At 49.2% G+C, this 19,547-nt stretch overlaps 1 protein-coding gene across 6 annotated transcripts in view; it reads right to left on the minus strand.

Moving 5' to 3' along the window:
• NEURL1 (neuralized E3 ubiquitin protein ligase 1) overlaps nt 1-19,547 on the minus strand; it is a 106,146-nt gene that overhangs the window by 8,832 nt on the left and 77,767 nt on the right. For 5 of the 6 annotated variants that reach the window (XM_060171391.1, XM_007530507.3, XM_016191329.2 and 2 more), the window contains 2 exons: nt 12,573-12,814; nt 11,962-12,283 (listed from right to left, as the gene is read on the minus strand). In XM_060171391.1, the coding sequence (XP_060027374.1) occupies nt 11,962-12,283; nt 12,573-12,814 (564 nt within the window). Of the gene's footprint in view, nt 1-11,961; nt 12,284-12,572; nt 12,815-13,683; nt 13,788-19,547 lie in introns of all 6 variants that reach the window. The other variant, XM_060171393.1, reaches the window with a different exon arrangement.

The following is a 19,547-nucleotide window of genomic DNA, read 5'->3' on the forward strand; positions in this document are numbered from 1 at the left end:
AAAAAAAGAAACTCTTCTTCAGAAACTCTTTTTTTATATTTTTTAATCTATTTATTGAATGGAGACAGCCAGAAATCAACAGAGAAGGGGGATGAGAGAGAGAGAGACAGACAGACAGACACCTGCAGCACTGCTTCACCACTCGCAAAGCTTTCCCCCTGCAGATGGGGCCTGGGGGTTTGAACCCAGGTCCTTGTGCACTGTAATACATGCACTTAACCAGGTACGCCACCACCCAGCCCTTCAGAAACACTTTCTACAAGCACTGTTTTAAGAAAGTGTTTCCATTTCTTTATATAAAATATATCTCCCCATATTTTCTTTTTTAAGATTTAATTTTAATTTTCTGTTTCACATGAAGCAGAGAAGAGGCGGTCAGAAGGAGAAGCCAGAGCACCACTCTGATACATACAGTGCTGGGGAATCAAACCAGGAACCTCAAGCATGAAAGTCCAATGCTCAACCACTTGTGCTATTTTCCCAGCCACTGCCTCCCTCTCTATTATTTTCTATCCACTATCTCTGGGGCTGCCTCTCAGCCCCACGAGAAAGACAAGATTCCTAAACAGAAGGATGAACATGGGATGATCTTATTCACACGCAGAAGTTGAAAACCAAGATCAGGAGAGACAACACAAGTAGAACTAGAACTGGAGTTGGTGTATTGCACCAGAGTAAAAGTCTCTGGGATAGGTGGCGGGGAGAGTACAGGTCCTGAAAAAGGCTGACAGAGGATCTAGTGGGGGTTGTATTGTTATGTGGAAAACTGATAAATGTCATGCATGTACAAACTATTTTATTCACTGTCAAATGTAAAACATTAATCCCCCAATAAAGGGAAAAAATAGTAACAAATGCGAAAGAAAGAAAGAAAGAAAGAAAGAAAGAAAGAAAGAAAGGCAAGATTCCTTAAAGAATACTTGGACTCCCCACTCCCCCTCACCATGCATCTCCTTCCTGCTCTGTACGTGCCCTCTTAGATAGAGCACAGAACCTGACCCAGTACCTCTGATGTGTCCTGAACTACTCAAGGTACAGTGTGGCACCTAATAATGCACCCTAAATGTATTTCAGCTTTTACAATAACCAAAATCCATATGCTGGTGGACAAGAGAGGAGCATGCTTAAGTGCAAGGACTCAGAAGGCACCTTCTGGGTTCAAACCCTGCCTCCCCACTGTCTGGCTGGTTTCCATCGACAGATGACTGGTAAAAGATGTTATGGGATATATATTCCATGGAATACTACTCTGCAATAAAAAAGATATTGTATCCTTTGGGACAAAATGGATGGAACTGGAGGTGATTATGCTTAGTGAAATAAGATAAAGACAACTATCAGGTGGTTTCACTCATGTGGACTCTAAGGAACTGATACATATGAGCTTGCAAAAAAAAAATAAGAAGCAAACTTTGTAAGAACTGTGGAGTTATCTTTGGGAGGTGGGAGGGTGGAGACACAGAATTTTGATGGTAACCACTTTTGACATAAACCACTACTAGCCACAAATAAAATATGGCTTTTATAAAAAGAAGAAAGAAAGAAAGAAAGCGAGAGAGAGAGAGAGACAGAGACAGAGAGAGAGAGAGAGAGAGAATAGCTAGGGGACTGTGATCCATCGTTATTCCCATGCTGCAGGGCATAGACTCAGGAGAGTGAACTTCGGGGTGATTCAGGGCTAAGTGTCAAGGTGTAACCCAGTACTTGGCTGATGCTCTGTGGATGACAAATCTGAGGCTCCCAGCCTCAGATCACTTGCCTGGCAGACAGGGCTCATGGGACCTGCCTTAAGATATAGTTACCAAGGTCAGGGACATAGTGGGAAGCCCCTGGCACCTGAGTCCTGGAAAACTTCAGAGTTTAGTATTTGCTCAGGTCGGGCCTGCCAGTCAAGGTCACGTGCACCTGCACTCAGACAATCCACTTTCTGTGCCTTAGTGGAGGACTTAGACAACTGTAACCAACACCTGGATAATTGCTAAATGACATCAATGATTACAGACCAGGAAGGAGAAGCTACATGGGAAATTAGAGGAGAAAGAGAAGAAAGATGAAACAACAGTGGGGAGAGAGAAGGGGGAGGAAAATGTCCATCTGGCCTTGCTTCAGATGTTGCTGGCATTGGAAAAGGAGGCTCTGGAGATGCTGGGAAATAGCTAAAAACAGAATCCCGAGAGCCAGTGCCCAGGGCCAGTGTCTTCTCTCCCATCCCCTCCACCCCTCCGGTCAGAAGCAGCATCAGGCCACCAGCAGGCTCCAAAATAACCCTCCCATCAGTGGGCCCAGCTGCACCCGGGCCCAAAATAGACGAAACTCGAGATGGATTTGCTGGGCAGAACACACTCTGCAGAGGGCCAGCAAAGGTCACAACTACATGAGCCCACATCGAGTCAGAGGTCAGAAAGGGCCCAGCACCCCAAACCAGGCAAGAACACCAAGGGACCAGCCTCAGCTCAGGACTGCACCCCAAGGGGAGAGCTGAGAAAATCCCGGCAGGTAGCCTATAACCAAAAGCTGCGGGGGCCTTATGTGGAAGCAACATGCAATGTAATTTGTGCCTCAACCCATGCTGCCCCCTTTGGAGGACTTTATGATGGGGGATCCCCTATTCCAGAAAGAGCTTGTCAGTCCTCATCACCTGCCTCTTCTGGAGCAATGGATTCTGTAGACTCCCTAGGCCAGTGCAGCAAGAAGCAGGCCTCCAAAGGGCAGGGGGGTCCAGGACCTCCAAGGTGGCACTTAGTCACCCACTGACTATTCCACTGTGTGCCCATTCAAGGCAGGGGTGGCAGAAAGAGGAAGAAGCCATCACCCATAGGGGTGGGGAGGTGGATAAAAGTTGGAGGAAGGGGCTGGGGTGAGGTGCACCTGATTGAGTGCACACATTACAATGCACAAGGACCCAGGTTCAAGACCCTGGTCCCCATCTGCAGGGGGGAAACTTTAAGAGTGGTGGAGCGGTGCTGCAGGTGTCTCTCTATCGCCCCCTTCCCTTTGAATTTCTCTCTATATCCAAAATCAACAAAAATACTTATTTTTTTCAAATTAATGAGTCATTTAAAAATATACCTTAAAATAAGTAAATAAATAAAAATACACCTTAAAAGTAATAACAAAGCTCAGAAGCGTGAACATGTTTGGATACCATTTTTTTTTCTTTTTTCTTTTTTACCAGAGCTTTGGTTTATGGTGGTGCAGGGGATTGAACCTGGGACTCAGAGCCCGAGGCATGAGAGTTTCTTTGCATAACCATTATGCTATCTATCCCGCCCTTCTTTTTTCTTTTATTTGATATATAAGAGAAAAATTGAGAGGGATGGGGAGATAGAGGAGAAGAGAGAGAGAGAGAGAGAGAGAGAGAGAGAGGCCTGCAGCATTAGGTCACTGCTGTGAAGCTTCCCTTATAGGTGGGGAGTAAGGATTTGAAGCCAGGTCCTTGTGCATGGTAATGTGTGAGCTCAACCAGGTGTACCACCACTCAGCCCCTAGATACCATTTCTTTTTTAATTTTATTTTATTTTTTAAATATTTATTTATTTTCCCTTTTTGTTGCCCTTGTTGTTTTTTTTATTGTTGTTGCAGTTATTATTGTTGATGTTATTGATGTCATTGTTGTTACATAGGATAGAGAGAACTAGGCAGAGGAGGGGAAGACAGAGGGGGGGAGAGAAAGAGAGGCACCTGCAGACCTGCTTCACCGCCTGTGAAGCGACTCCCCTGCAGGTGGGGAGCCAGGGGCTCGAACTGGGATCCTTACACCAGTCCTTGTGTAGATACCATTTCTTATCTTAGTGCCTCCTGTTAGGATCTGAGACAGAAGAGAACAAGAAAGTCCTGTATCTTTCACCCAGACTAAGTTAGAATGCCCCTGAGGACAAGAGACTCACCACCACCCAAGATGTCTGCCCCCTATTTTTGAACACCATTGTGAAAACTCTCCTTGCACAAATCTTCAAGTCCCAGACCTACTCCCGGGGCCTCTTTGGTGCCTAGTCTTCTGGAGAATAAACATTCCTTTTAGGACAAAGCTCTTCAATTGAGGGCAGTCCCAGAATCAGAGTGCATCAGAGGAGGCATCTTGGAAGAAACAAATTTTGACTTGAGCCCTGAAGGACAGGAGAGTGTAGACTGACAGATAGACTTGAGAGTGGGAATCAGAGTGGGGAACTATGTTTGCAAATGCCTGGAGAAGAGTCGGAGCAGGGCCAGGAAGGTGGGGGGGGGCTGAAGGAAGACCAGGGGCCCAGCTGTTGGCAGGGGCCCCCGGGGCCTCCCCTGCCTCAGTGCAGGGTGGCCAAGGCAGGACTGGGCACTGGTGCAAGAGGCCTCCGGAATAGGCAGTGGGCCCCTTTGAAGTAGGCCCCACCATCAGCCCAAGTCTTGTTTGTTTGGATTCTCACATCCGGAGGCTGGATAATCTTTAACTGTGGGTTAGGCCGTGGCTGCCTGCTGGTCGGCTGGCGGGTATGTGCGGGCCCCATTTGGGAGGCGCTGCCAGCCCATTTACTGTCTCCATAAACATCCTTCTGCCGGTCTGCATCTGACACGGGGCAGGGGAAGGAGCTGGGAGGGTGGGGTCATGGCTGGACTGGCCCCCGGGTTCTCCACCACTCTGGGCAGCTCCTTGAGGCCCACACCCGTCTCCACCCTCTCCATAGAAGCCCAAGTTCAGGAACACCAGGAGAAACAGACACTTTCAAGACTCTGGGAGGGAGAGGCAGAAAAGTCCCAGAATCACTGGGAGACACAGCCTTAGAGTCAGTCTTCAAGCTCTTCTTCTGAGTATAGATTATCAGAAACATCAGGTGTCGGGGTTCTCAAATTTTCCTCCCCACCCCCTCTTTTTAACAGTGGGCTCCTTTTGTCCAACAGCACCAACTTTCTGGGTGAAGTCTAAAATGCAGGCATAGAGTCGGCCCTCCGACTTCCCTCTACATGTCTCAGCTACCTCAGAGAAACCTCAATAGAACCCTAGGGTGCCAAGGAACCCAGCTGACGAACCAGAGATCCTGTTCCTAGAAACCACTGAGACTGTGTGGTTTGCTTTCCATCAGACATAGAGACTTGGTTTCAAGATTTATTATTTTTCTTTTCTTTTTTTTTTATTGCCACCAAGGTTATTATTGGGTTATTATGTGCCTACATGTTGAACCCGCCACTCTGGTATCACTCTTTCTTCCTTCTTCCTTCCTTTCTTTCATCTGATGGGACAGAGAGATATTGAAAGGGGACAAGGGAGATAGAGAAGAAGAGAGAGACACCTGCAGCACTGCTTCACCGCTCGTGAAGCTGCCCCCCTTCTGGTTGGGACTGGGAGGCTTTAACCTAGACTCTTAAGCACTATAATGTGTGTTCTCAACTGGATTACCGTTACCCAGTTTGAAAGATTTACTCTTAAAGGCACTGGTTTGGAGGGTGGGGGGTGGGATGATTTGTCCTTTAAGAACACTAGCCCTAACACAAGTAGAACCTGAACTGGAATTGGCGTATCGCACCCAAGTAAAAGACTCTGGGGTGGGTGGGTGGGGAGAATACAGGTCCATGAAGGATGATAAATGACATAGTGGGGGTTGTATTGTTAAATGGGAAACTGGGGAATGTTATGCATGTACAAACTATTGTATTTACTGTTGAATGTAAAACATTAATTCCCCAATAAAGAAATAAATTTAAAAAACAACAAACAAACAAACAAACAAAAAAGAACACTAGCCCTTTCTGTTTGTGTCAACACTTTTACAGGAGCATTGTAGAGTCTCTGTGAGGTCAATGGTACCCAAAGAACAGATGAGACAGCTGAGAAGCTGAGAGACTTGCCCTAAGATAGATGTGGGCTAGGTCAAGTGTCTACTCAATCAGGCCTCCTGCTTCTGGAGAGCTTTGCCCCTAATACTGCCAAGTCCCAGCTCCTCCCTGACACACATGCCTACCTCACTCCTTCCCCCCAGGTCTCCCCAGAACAAGATCTTGGGCCAAAGAGATACTTTGAGAAGAAGATACTGTCATTTTTGTAAATCACAGTTGATAGTAGCAGTTATGTGTGGTTGTGCTTTACATGTCCCTGTGGTGGTTGAAAGCTAGAGCCCACCATGAACAACAGAGCAGAGGCCTGGAGGCCTCAGGGGAGCATGACTGAAAGGCTGAATCCTAATGCTGCCACCTGGTGCCTTCTCCCTCCTGGTGATGGCCTTGGAAGGGCCCTGCTGTGCGCAGCATGTGTAGCTGACCCCTGCCGACTTGAGCTCTGTTCTGGAAGACACAGGAGGGCCACAGTCCTCACCTATGGGAGGCATCCAGATGGCACAGAGAGACCAGATGGCTCATCTTTAGAGATTCTAGCAGGGGCTAGATAGTGGCACACCTAACAGAGTGCACATGTTACCATGCTCAAGGACCCAGGTTCAATCCCTGCAATTAAACACAGATTCAGTCTCCTGCAAGAGGAAAAGCTTTACAAGTGGTGAAGCAGTGCTGCAGGTATCTCTCTGCCCCCCACCTCCCCACGAGTGTCAGGTGGCCCACGGAGACAGTGAGCACAGAGGAGACTAGGCAAGACTTCCTAGCAGAGGAAAGACTAGGGGGTGGGCCCTCATGAAACTGGCCAAATTGGGGGTGAGAAGAAAGGAAGTGCTTGGAAGAATCTCTAGGGTCAGACGGTGGTGCCACACCCAGTTAAGCACACATATTACCACTCTCAAGGATCAAAGTTCGAGCTCCTGCTACCCACCTACAGGGGAAGGGCTTCATGAGCAGTGAGACAGGTCTGCAGGTGTCTCTCTTTCTCTCTCCTTCTCTATACCTTCTTAATTAATCTCTATCCTATCCAATAAAACATAAAGAGAGAGGGAAATAATGAGTCTCTGAAGCAGAAGGGATATATATATTCAAGAAGAAATGAGGGCCAGCAAAAAAACTCACTAGGACAGTGCATTGCTTTGCCATGTCATTGACTCTGGTTAGGGCCTCACCCCCACTACATTTGGTCTCTCTCCTTCTCTCTCTCTCTCTCTCTCTGTGTGTGTGTGTGCCCTTCCCCTCTTCCCTTTCTGTCTCTATCTGAGAAAGTCATCCCAAAGTGGTGAAATCCCAGAAATGATTTATGAAAAATAAAAATCAAGAAGAGGGCCCAGGTGATGGCGCACCAAACTGAGCGCACACATTACCGTGTGCGAGTACCCAGGGTCAAGCCCAGACTTTCCATCTGCAGAAGGAAACTTCATGCGTAGAAAAGCAGATCTTCAGAAATCTTTCTCTTTCCCTCTCTTCTCTCTCAATTTTGCTCTGTCTTATTAAATAAAATAGAAAGAAAAATAAAAGGGGAAAAAAGACCTCCAGAAGTGGTAGAGTCATAGTGCAGGCACCAAGCCCCAGTGATAACCCTGGGGGCAAACACAAAAAAATGAAAATTACAAGATGAAAAAAAAATCACCAGAGGAAGCAAATGACCACCAATATGCTCGGCTCTTTCCCCACCCTAAGAGCTTAGACCAGGCTCCTGAAACTAATGTTTGCCTCCAGGGCCCTGGCAGCCACAGCTCAGGGTAAATATTGGTTTAGCCTGGGAAGTGGAAGCTCCAGGGGGCAGTGTGATCCTCAGCCAGCCCACCCGCCCACACTGGGATGGCTCGAGCTCCTTGTGAGGCCCAGCTGAGGCACACCCTGCAAGCGGGACCTGGCTACAGCCCTCTCTCTGGAGAGGCCCAGGCCTCTTGTTACAGGGCAGCTGGCTGGCCCGCCAACCCAACAATGGGCCCAGCAGCAGCCTGGCCCTCTTCCTGGGAAACTTGACAACGCAGAAGATACTAGAAGCTTTCTACTCGTGTGACTCCTCTTCCCTCTCCCCTTGATCCGTGCACATACCCACAGCTATGCATAGAAGCCACCCTCTGAAAGCCACCCCTCTACCTTTCTACTGCCCTCCTTCTCCTCAACTATCAGCTCCTGGGCTGACAGCTAATTCTCCTCCTCTGTGCCCAGGCACCCCCATGTCTGCCTGGTCTAAATGGTTCCTCATAAGCCAGGCCATTCTTCCCATGTTCTTTGTTTCTGAGCTCAGAACTCATCTCTTATAGGAAGTCCTCCTGGAGGACTGGCTCCCCAGCAGCACCCAGAAGTTAGTGGTTTGTTTGTTGCCACCAGGGTTGTCACTGGGGCTCAATGCCAGCACTGTAAGTCCAGCTCTGAGCAAACATTTTTCCCTCTTTTTTTCTTTCTATTATTATTTTTTTACTTGATAGGGCTGAGCAAAATTGAGAGGGGAGGGGGACATAGAAAGGGAGAAACATAGATAACTGCAGACCTGCATCTCTGCTCATGAAGCACCCGCCCCTGCAGGTGGGGAGCAGGAGCTCAAACCCAGGTCTTTGAGCATGTGATGTGTGTGCTCAGCTGGGTGTGCCACCACCTGTGCCCCGCACCTGGCACTTTCATTCTCTACTCACACCGAACTGCAGGATGGTATTCAGGTCACCCTAGGGGAGGGAGGGTTATGATGTGTGTCCCTAACCCCATGTAAGCCTGGATCTGAGCTGACAGCACTCTAAGAGGGGTGGCATCCCACAAGAGGACTCTGCCACTGGCTGATCTTCCCCAGTCAGTATTTCTAAGAAGGGCAGGGAGACCTTGAAAAGCTGGGGTAGGAGCATATCTTCCCAAGTATTAATCACCCCATAAAACTCATGTTTATTTAGTTGTTGGCAGAACCTTCTTCCTGGAGGTAGGAAGCTGTTATTCTTGGAGAAACCACCTCGGCCTTAGGCCAGGGTGCCCCAAAGAAAGGGCGACCTGCTGAACTCCCGCATAACAGGGCGCCTGGAAGGCCTATAGTGGGGGGTGAGGAATGGATGGGGTACCAACATGCCTGAGGTATGGTCAGAGCCATGGGGTGGGAGGCAGAAATGGGGAACCTGCTGGTGGCATTGTACAGGGAGAAACACCACCACCCCTTCCCCACCTCTACTCTGCCAGAGGAGGCAGGCCATCTGCCCAGGCCCTAACGTGTGAGCCTACTGTGTGCCAGGCATCTTGGTGTCTCTGGCTGGAAGAGCAGATACTGAGCAGGTGGGCTTGGAGGGCCTGGGTTACAGACAGAGGAGGGGGGCAAGGATTGAGCAGGAAATCTCTCAAGTTGGCATGCAGACAGAGAGCACCTGTTGAGGAGGGAGCTGAGAGCAGGTCAGAGAAACTGGGGTGGGGTGGGCATCTGAGCAGAGAGGGGGGGAACCCCAAAAGACACAGATGCAGTGGCCCTGAGACTGTACAGGGCTGCCGGCAAAGAACAGAGGACAGGGGCCACAGGCGAGGGCACAGAGCAGCATGCCCAGCACCAAAAACAGCACACAGATCGCCTGGTCTGACCAAAGTAGAATCAATCTAGGAAGAATGAAGGGGAGATAGTTTAACCTGTCAGTTGGACGTAAGGACCACAATCAGCATCTGGGGAGTTGGGCGGTAACACAGCGGGCACAAAGTGCAAGGACTGGCCTAAGGATCCCGGTTCGAGCCCCCGGCTCCCCACCTGTAGGGGAGTCGCTTCACAGGCAGTGAAGCAGGTCTGCAGGTGTCTGTCTCTCCCCCTCTCTGTCTTCCCCTCCTCTCTCCATTTCTCTCTGTCCTATCCAACAACAATGACATCAATAATAGCAACAGTAATAACTACAACAACAATTAAAAAAAACATAATCAGCATCTGAAAAGCCCCAGGATCACAGTGCTTTGCAGCTCAGATGGGCACAGTGGGTGCACTCACACACTGCCACCACCACAGCCACCAGCAGCAGCAGCAGCAGCAGCAGGGAACTCCACGCCAGCTGAAAACACTGCATAAAAGTTCATTTCTAGAGGCCAGATGGTGGCACGCTTGTTGAGCACACATGATACCATGAGCAAGGAACCAGATTCAAGTCCCTGCTCCTGAGCAGTGAAGCAGTGCTGTAGGTGTTCTCTGTCTCTCCTTCTCTGTCTCCCCCTTCCCTCTCAATTTCTCTCTACCCTATCAAATAAAAACAAAAAGGTAAAAGAGGGATGGGGAAACAGCATAATGATTATGCAAAAGACTTTCTTGCGTGAGGTTCTGAGGTCCCAGATTCAATTCCCAGAACCACCATAAGCCAGAGTTGAGCAGTGCTGTGGTCTCTATCTCTACCTTTATTTCATTCTCTCCCATTAAAATAAAATATTAAAAAAGAAGAGGAAAAGCCCATTTCTAGTCAAAGATGGGGAATGGACCTGGTCTAGGCTGGGCACCTGGGCTCTGCTGCAGGGAAGAGCCCCACAGATCACCTTCCAGCCACCGTGCCCCCACCCCACACCCACAGCCCTGGAGGTTAGGAAGCTTCTTCTCACCTGACAATCCCAGCCCCTCCTGGGACTTGGGAGACCCCTCTAAGGGGGAGGGGCAGGGACAGGAGATGAGAGGAACAAGCATTGGTTGAGCTGGTACCTGAAACTGTGCTGGGTACTTGATTCACTTCCTGTCATTTAATCTTCCTACCACCCCACTTCTCAGAGGTGAAAGCTGAGGCCTATGCACTGCCTGGGGACACTGCCTGTTTGTGTCCGTAAACAGAGCAACGAAGGAGGGTTCAAGTCAGCCGGCTTTGAGATCCAAATAAATCACCAGCTTTCTGTGAGCCCAGGCAGTCTTGAGACTCACTGAGCAGTTTTTCAGGCCCAGCACTTGAGAATCCATGAGCACACTCTCTGGCTAGGACCTCAGCAGCCCCAGGCTCCCCACCTCATCTTTTTTTTTAGTTGTCACCAGGGTGATCACTGGGCCTTGGTGCCTGCACCACAGATTCACCACTCCCAGTGATCATATTTTTCTTTTCTTATTCTTTTTGATAGCAACAGAAAGAAACTGAGAGAGGAGGAGGAGATAGAAAGGGGAGAGGATACACCTACAACACTGCTTCAGTTTTTTGCTTTGTTATTTTTGCCTCCAGGGTTATTGCTGGGGCTCAGTGCCTGTACTACGAATCCACTGCTCCTGAAGGCCATTTTTCCCGTTTGTTGCCCTTGTTGTTTATTGTTGTTGTTGTTGTTATTGTTATTGCTGTCTTTGTTGGATAGGACAGAGAGAAATCGAGAGAGGAGGGGAAGACATAGAGGTGGAGAGAAAGATAGACATCTGTAGACCTGCTTCACCGCTTGTGAAGCGACCCCCCTTGCAGGTGGTGAACCGGGGGCTCAAACAGGGATCCTTGCACTGATCTTTGCATGACACGCCATGTGCACTTAACCCACTGTGCTACTGCTGGCTTCCTGCTTCACAGTTCTTGAGCCTTCCCACCTGCAGGTGGGGACCGAGGACTCAAGCCAGGCCCTTGCTCATGGTGATGTGTACACTTACCCGTGTGCACCACTGCCAGGCCGCTCACAAGCTTTTTAAAGATGTGTTGCCTTCTCCTCCCTTCACTGCTCCTCTCCTCCTTCCTCCTCTCTTCTCACGAGCTATCTGCCCTTTCTCCTCAAACAAACCACTTGGGCTAAAGTTCATGAGCAGTTAGAAGAGTCTTAGCCACTGCCCCCAACTCCTGCTCCCCACCCCAATGCTTGGTCCCTAACCCCCACCTCTCCCACCCTCACCTCTGCAGAAAGCTCCAGGGTGGGGTCAGGGGTCCCAGAAGGCTGCAGAGCCCAGGGCCAGGGGACTGAGAACCAGCTCCATCACCACCAGCTGTACCTCCAGGGACCAGTAATTTGGCCCCCCAGGACTTGAGCCTCCCCTTCCTGGACCCCCACAAAGTCTAGAGTCTTCTCCCTGCACAGCTACATGGAACAGCAATGACAGTGTGTCCAGTCTAGAATCCCTACTTGTGACTGATGTTCCCCACCTCCTGGGGCGGGGTCTGCCCAGCACGATGGGCAGGTTGCCCACTGCTCAAAGACACAAGCTGAGAAGCCTCACCCAGCCTCCACCTGCTGGACCACACATCAGGTAGTAGAGTAGCAGGTACTCACCGAGCAGCTGGACACCCCGAGTGAGGCCATAGACATCCACCAGGGCCCAGAGTGGGTCAGCCGTGCGGACCCCATTGAAGAAGAGCATGGCGGCCGAGTCGTTGATGCGGTAGAACACTCGGCCCTTCTTGTCCACCCAGAAGGCGATGATGTTGCCCTCATTGGCGAACTCCTCAGGCAGCGCCTTGGCCCAGAAGCCGCTCTGGGACACCAGGTCAGGACAGGCGTACTTGGGCAACGAGTCAGGATGGATGCAGGACGGGTCCTTGCTCGTGAAGCCCAGCCGCAGTGCCCCGCTCCAGCAGCACTGCTTCTTGGTGATCTGGGCAGCACAGGGTGGCCTCAGTCCCCACCCAACCTCCCCCCAAAACCATGGAGCCCCAGGGAGGCAGCAGGCCCACCCACCCAGCTGGCAAGAACTCGAGGTCCCCTTGGCCATCCTCACCCCCCAGTTCTTTCTTTCTCACATAAGCAAGACTGAGAACAGAGTAAGAAAGAGGGGAGAGAAAGGAGATGCAGAAAGAGCATAAGTGGCAGCAGAGAGGAAGGACTGGGTGTGGAGGGCAGCCATGACAGGGAGGCAGAGGTGGAGAGCAGAGAGGAGCCCCCACCTTTAGCCTGACTTGCTCGTAGATGAGGACCGGGCGGTTACTGAAGGTGATGGCATTGCAGAAGCTGGCCTGCCTCTTGACGGCCTTGTGGCTGAGGTCCATGAGGATCTGGGAGCCCTTGGTATGTGGGTGGAAGAGTAGCGGTGTGGCTGGGAGCCCCCCACCAGGCAGAACAGGCGGACAGTGCTTCTGCTTGTGGTGACATCGGTGAGAAGTGACAGGGAAGGAGCCCCCGATGGAGTCTACAAAAGAACAAGCCACAGTGTCAGAGAACTTGACAGGACACCATCTGGACCAGCCCTCCTCCAGGAAGGGCAGGACATAAGCAGAAGTAGCCAATATTCCCCCAGCACCACACCCAGCATCCCTGCTGCCTTTCACTTCCACCTACTGCTACTATCTACTGCTACTTCCCACATCACTGTCTACCACTATACTTCACCCACCACCATCTACCTCCATCTTTCACCAATTGCCACACCATCTACCATCATTCTTATCCACCACCAACACCCCCAACAACCACCATCCTTCACTCATGACCACCACCTCCGTCCTTCACCAATCATCACCACTATCACCAACAACTACCCCATCATCCTTCACCCACCACCAACCCCACCACCATCTACCACCATCCTTCATCCATCACCACACCATCTACCACCATTCTTCATCCACCACCAACATCCCAACAACCATCATTCTTCACCCACCACCTCCTACTACTAACATCTACCATCATCCTTCACCCATCACTAACTACCACCATCCCTCACCTATCACTTCCCATACCACAGCCATCTACTGATATCCTTCATCCATCATCCCCACCATCAACTACCATCTATTGTTTCTCATTGTTTTTTACCAGCTACTTTAATAATTAATGGTAATGCCAACATCCACCACCATTCATTGTCACTCACTACTGCCATAATTTATTTGTCCAACAAATATTTATGATGAATCTGCTGAATACCAAGCCCTGTTCTAGACCCTGTAAATTTAGACATGAGGGAGTCGGGAGGTAGCACAGCGGGTTAAGCGCATGTGGCACAAAGCACAAGGACTGGCATAAGGATCCTGGTTTGAGCCTCTGGCTCCCCACCTGCAGGGGAGTTGCTCCACAGGCGGTGAAGTAGGTCTGCAGGTGTCTATCTTTCTCTCCCCTTCTCTATCTTCCCCTCCTCTCTCCATTTCTCTTTGTCCTATCTAACAATGACAACATCAATAACAACAATAACTACTACAACAACAAGGCAACAAAAGGGAAAATAAATAATTTTTTTAAAAAAAATTAGACATGAAATATATATAGACCCTGTGTTCAAGATGCCAACAAGTCAGGTAGGGAGATAAGACTTGGACAGAAATTACAAACAGCACAGTGATTAGGGCGGGTCACTTCTCAGGAAGGTTTCCTGGAGGCGGGGAGGAGATGGTACTGGAGCTGGGCTGAGGTGGACACCTGACCTGAGTTGCTAGTGGGGACTAGCAAAGTGGGTGGGGCAGCTTGTGCAGAACCATCCCATCTCTCTATTCCCCAGGCCTTCCCTTGCCCCATCCCAGGCCTGAGGCCACAGTGTCTCAGACACATTGTGGAACTTGCAAATGAGCGAAACTCAGATCTGCCTTAAGAGCCTCTGCCCAGGGAGGCTTGTGCTGTCTCCCACAGATGCTTCTACCACATTCCAAAATGGGAGCAGGCCCTGTACAGGGCTCCATTCAGAAGAAGGTGCTTCCCAAATACCCAGGAGAAAGGGCAGAGGAGGAAAGAACATACCACAAGCCTTGTGTGACCCTGGGGAAGTCACTTCCTATCCCTTTCCTGTCTCTGGCCTAGGGGGAGGCCTCTCCTCTGTGACTCACAGACATTTATCAGCTGCACTAGGACTGTTACCACAAAGCCTGGGAAGATGGGGCAAGAGCAGGGAGTCTGAATTTCTTCCTCAAGATCTGGGTCCTGTCTGTCAGGAAGGGTAACCCCCAACCATGCTGCCATTTTGAGAAAGGGGTGGGGGGACAGAAAGAAAACAAGAGAGGTGTTCCAGCATCTGGGAGGACCCAGACTTCTGACCAAAGGTGTTTGCATAATTTTGCATCTTTGTTTCCTCTTTCCCACAGGTCCCAGCCACCATAGCCCAGGGCTAGCCAACACCCTTGCATTGGCCTCTAGGCTTCTCTGGGGCAGCTTCCTTCATGCTGGGTTCCCAAGGGAGGAAGTAGGGGTGCTTCTCACTCAGGAGACAAAATTGGAATCAACCCAGCTGAGCTCAGAGAGCTGAGATCACTCAGCGATAACCCTGGCAGTCTGGGAGGACTATCTGGAAAAGGCTGAGTGACCCCAGCTAGTACAAAGCAAGGGAGGTATTCCAAGGAAGGAGGCAGTAGGGGTGAAAGGCCAAGGATAGCATAGGTGCTCTCCCAGGTAAAGGTGCCCAGTGGGTTCAGGCCAGCTCAGACACAGCCTGATTCTTGGCTCCATACATTACTTTCAGGTAAAAGGCAGCTGTGTACATTGTTTGGGGCTGTGCAAATGTGGACAGGGCAGCAGAGAGGAAAACATGAAACATGGCAGCTGAGTGACAGATAAACAATTGCAGCACACCCCAACCGATGGGATACTACTTCAAAGTGAAAAAAGGATCGGACACCATGAGAGGCAACATGGCTGAAGTGCAACTATGCTGATGGAAATAAGCCAGCATTTTTCCCCCAAGCATACATAATCCATAGTGAAACTGCAGGGCCTCTGTTCTCTTCCTCTTCCTCCACACTAATGTCATTTGTATCAATTCTGAACATGTAAACTAAACTACAGTGATAGAGAGCAGATCAGTGGTCCCTGAGGCAGGTGTGGGGAGACGGAAGGATAAGGGACACGGGACATCGGAGGTGATGGATGTTAGATATGTTCACTACCTTGATCAGGGGCAAGTGGTGCAAATGTTAAAATTTATCCCACTGCTATTTTTAGATATAGACAGAGAAGGGGGAGAGACAGAGAGACAGAGAGAAAGGCACCACAATACTGAAGCTTTCTTCAAAGCAGTGGGGGTCAAGCTTAAATCTGGGTTGTGCACAAGACAAAGCAGCACACTGTCCAAGCAAGCTATTTCACCAGCCCCCACTGCATGCTTTTAACATATGTATCTCAGTACATATCAGTTATAGCTCTTTGAAGTTTTTTAATCTTTTTTTTTAAATCATCTTTGCTGAGCCCAGGAGCTTCTCCTTATGGGGAACCTCAGCCCAACCTCAGCTCAGAATCCACAGACCAACTGATGGACTCCAACTTCTTTCAAAACACCACCTCTCCTTCTCACATATCCCAGTTAAGTCCTCAGGTTCTGGGTCAAGATCCAGGAAACAATGACTCTGGGCCACATGGAGAGTAGGGGTAGGGGAGCATCAGACCCTGGAAAAGCCATTCCCAGTGAGAACTGGTATAGCCTCTATGGAAAGCAGTATATCCTCAAAGAGTCTTCAATAAAAAAGTAAATGTCTTATGATCCAGCAATACCATTGCTAGGCATACAGCCAAATGACGTGAACACTCTAATTCCAAGGGACATGTGCATCCTTATGTACACAGCTGCATTTTTCACAATAGCCAAGGAGTGGAAACAACCTAAATGCCCACTGACAGATGACTCAATAAAGAAGTTATGGGATATATATTCAATGGAATAGTGCTCTACAATTAAAAAGATGATATTATGTCATCTGGAACAAAATGGATCAAGCTGGAGGTGATTATGCTTAGCTAAGTAAGTTAGGAGGTGAAAGACAACTACTAGATGGTTTCTCTCATTCGTAAAGTAGAGAATCGAAACCCATGAAGTTGAGAAGAAAAAAAAAGGTAAATTGCTTCTAAGACTTTATGAGAAAGTTTTCAGGGGAGAAGGGGAGCACAGTAATTTGGTGGTGGGTGTGGTATGGAATGCACCCCCAAAATCTTATACTTTTGTAAACCATTATGAAATCACTAAAAAAAGTTTTTATTTTTTTTAAAAAGGAACCATTCCCCAGGGCCTTTCTTTCCCAAGGAGGGTGTCAAGTTGGCAAAGGCAGCACAGATCCAGCCACCCCACTTATAGCAGAACAGATAGAAAATGGGACCAGAAGCCTGTACCCAGATGTGTAGCTACAAAAATGCATGTTCACATCTGTGAACACACAAAGGTATCCCACACCCTGGGAAAGAGGAGAAAGGCTTCTCTAAGCCCTGAGACTAGAAGCCACACATCGGCATGTGTACCATGCACACACATACAAAACAGCCCACATAAAGCACATGAGCTTCCAGTGTGAACCATGAGCATGTAAGCATGATGGCAGCAATTCAGCAACTGTTACCACATGCTAGGGCCTCAACTAGGAGGCTCACCCTCCACAGCAGACTTAGGAGGAAGGAAGACAGTCTGTTCCATGCACCAGTGATGAGTCTGAGCCACTGTCCTAGTCACACAGTGGCAGGAAGGGGTGATGTGACTGCACAGCACACACCAGCCCCTAAGCATTAGTGGCCAAGAAGGTGTGGGTTTGGGGTGTTAGATACATTTTTAAAGGTGTTTTAAAGTACAATCATAGCCAGTGACATTTCTGGAGCCGCCTCACGTAGCACAAGGTGGGAGGGAGTATCTGGCAGCCTCTTCTTTTACCCCCACAATACACCTGTTTATGCCACCAAAACATAGAAGTACAATTAGTGGGGGGGGGGGGGGCTGTAGTGCAGCGGGCTAAGCACACATAGCGCAAAACTCGAGGACCGGCACAAGGATCCTGGTTCAAGCCCCCGGCTCCCCACCTGCAGGGGCGTCACTTCACAAGCAGTGAAGCAGGTCTGCAAGTGTCTATCTTTCCCCTTCTCTGTCTTCCCCTCCTCTCTCCATCCTATCAGACAACAACGACATCAATAACAGCAATAATGATAACCACAACAATGATAAAAACAATAAGGGCAACAAAAAAGGAAAATAAATAAATAAAATATGTTAAAAAAAAAAAAGAAGTACAACTCATGGCATCATACATCACCCTCATAATAGGTGGTGGGCAGGGAAATGGTGTGTCAATGTGGAAAATAGTTTGGCAGCTTACTTCTTTTGGATTTTTTTAAAAAGGATTTTTATTTGTTTACTAACATGAGAGAGAGAGTGCCAGAGCATTATTCTGGAATCATTCTGTGGTGCCAGAGATCGAACTCAGGAACTCATGCTTTTAAGTTCCATACTTTATCATGCGTCACTTTCCAGGATGCTCTATACTATTTGCGATTTAGTAAAGGTTATAAGAGAATGGGCTACAGGTGTATAGTTCCACACTACAGCCACCACCAAAGTCCTATGTCCTCCCCTCTTCCCCCCTCCCCCCCATAACATCCATAGTTCTTAAAAAGTCTTAGGGTTTGGCAGTTTCTTATAAACACCTTTCACACAACTCAGAAATCACACTTGTAGGTTCTTACTCAAGAGTAATGAGAAATATGCACACAATGGCCTGGGTGTAAATGCCTAATACCTTCATTCATAATAACCCCAAACTGAAAGATGTCCTATTAATGGCGAGAGCGGTTCACCTGCGTATCTGTCATCAGATCATACACTACATAAAGGAATGAAGATTGTCTATAAAGTATACTTCTAATGCAACAACAGACAAGGTTTTCACTAAGAAAATGGTGTCAGGGAAGTGGTTCAGCGGTAGAATACATGACTTGCCTGTGTGAGGTACTAGCAAGCCTCCGAGTAGGGTCCCAGGAAGAGCCTTAGAAGGAGATAAGCATTTGTAGGGGGTAAGCCATGGAAGGGGGTAAGGTCTCTCTCTCTCTATCTCTCTCTCTCTCTCTCTCTCTCTCTCTCTCTCACACACACACACACACACACACACACACACACACACCCCAAGGAAAGAAAGAAAGACTGGGATTCCTACAGCTTCTAGTAGGCTGTAGCCCCACAGGCTGTAGGGAAACTGGATTTCCCAACAGCCACCCCAGGCAGTGCTGATATTTAGACCACCAAACAGGATTCCCCCTCCCCCAAAGTCTAGCAGGACATGGCACTCTCAAGCCTGGCATGAATGGAGTTCCTGACCCCTGCCACCTCTGGGTATAAGGAGCACTTGGAAGTGACCAAGCACCTTCACTGGCTCCTGAGGTCTGCACAGTCCTCTGACTGCCTCCCACCCACAGTGAGGTCTCCTGGAGACTGTTCTCAGCCACTCCTCTCTGCACCCCATCAACAACCCCCCATGCCACCTTGGAAAAATTACTTGAAACACCTCTCTGGTCTGTTGGGCACCTCCTGCTCTTGAATTGTGCTCACCTGGCACTTGGCAGACCCTCGCCGACCTCCTGGCCCTAACTTTCCAGCCTCACTGTGCTCTTGGGAGCACCTCCTCCTTCCCAGCCTTTTGCTTCCACCTCAGAGATGAACACTCCTTGGCTCTGTGCCCTCCTGTCTTCCCAGAGGTAGTAGCCCAACCTCAGACCTAGTCCTTTGTGTTCTGCACAAGGCCAAACCCACTGTATACAATCACATCTACTGTGCCCTCAACACCTCCAAGGGGCAGCATTCTCATGGGATACAGTGGGAGCAGTGGCCTCTGAGGTGTACAGTATGGTGGCCCCAACCAGACTGACCACACTTCCACCCTGGGTGTCCCTGCTTCCACTATTTCCCACCTCCATTTCAACTGGCATTGTAATCTGTGGGGAGGAAGGAGAGAGAGCAAAATAAGAATTAACTCCAAGCCCAGGGTCCAGTGAGCAGCTGGGAGCAGGGATTCTGTCCTGCCCCATCTTAAACTTCCCTGTGGCATACGCGTGTCCCTTAGCATCTCCAGTTTATGCATAGACAAGTGACTGTGGTCAGACTGGTCAGTCAGCCTGGAGAAGGTCACAGAGCTGGGCCTCAAACACAGGTCTTCCTGGCCCACTAGGGAAAGATAAAAGCAAGATGGAGATAT

This window comes from Erinaceus europaeus, chromosome 14, assembly GCF_950295315.1.
Source record: "Erinaceus europaeus chromosome 14, mEriEur2.1, whole genome shotgun sequence".
NCBI lineage: Eukaryota > Metazoa > Chordata > Mammalia > Eulipotyphla > Erinaceidae > Erinaceus > Erinaceus europaeus.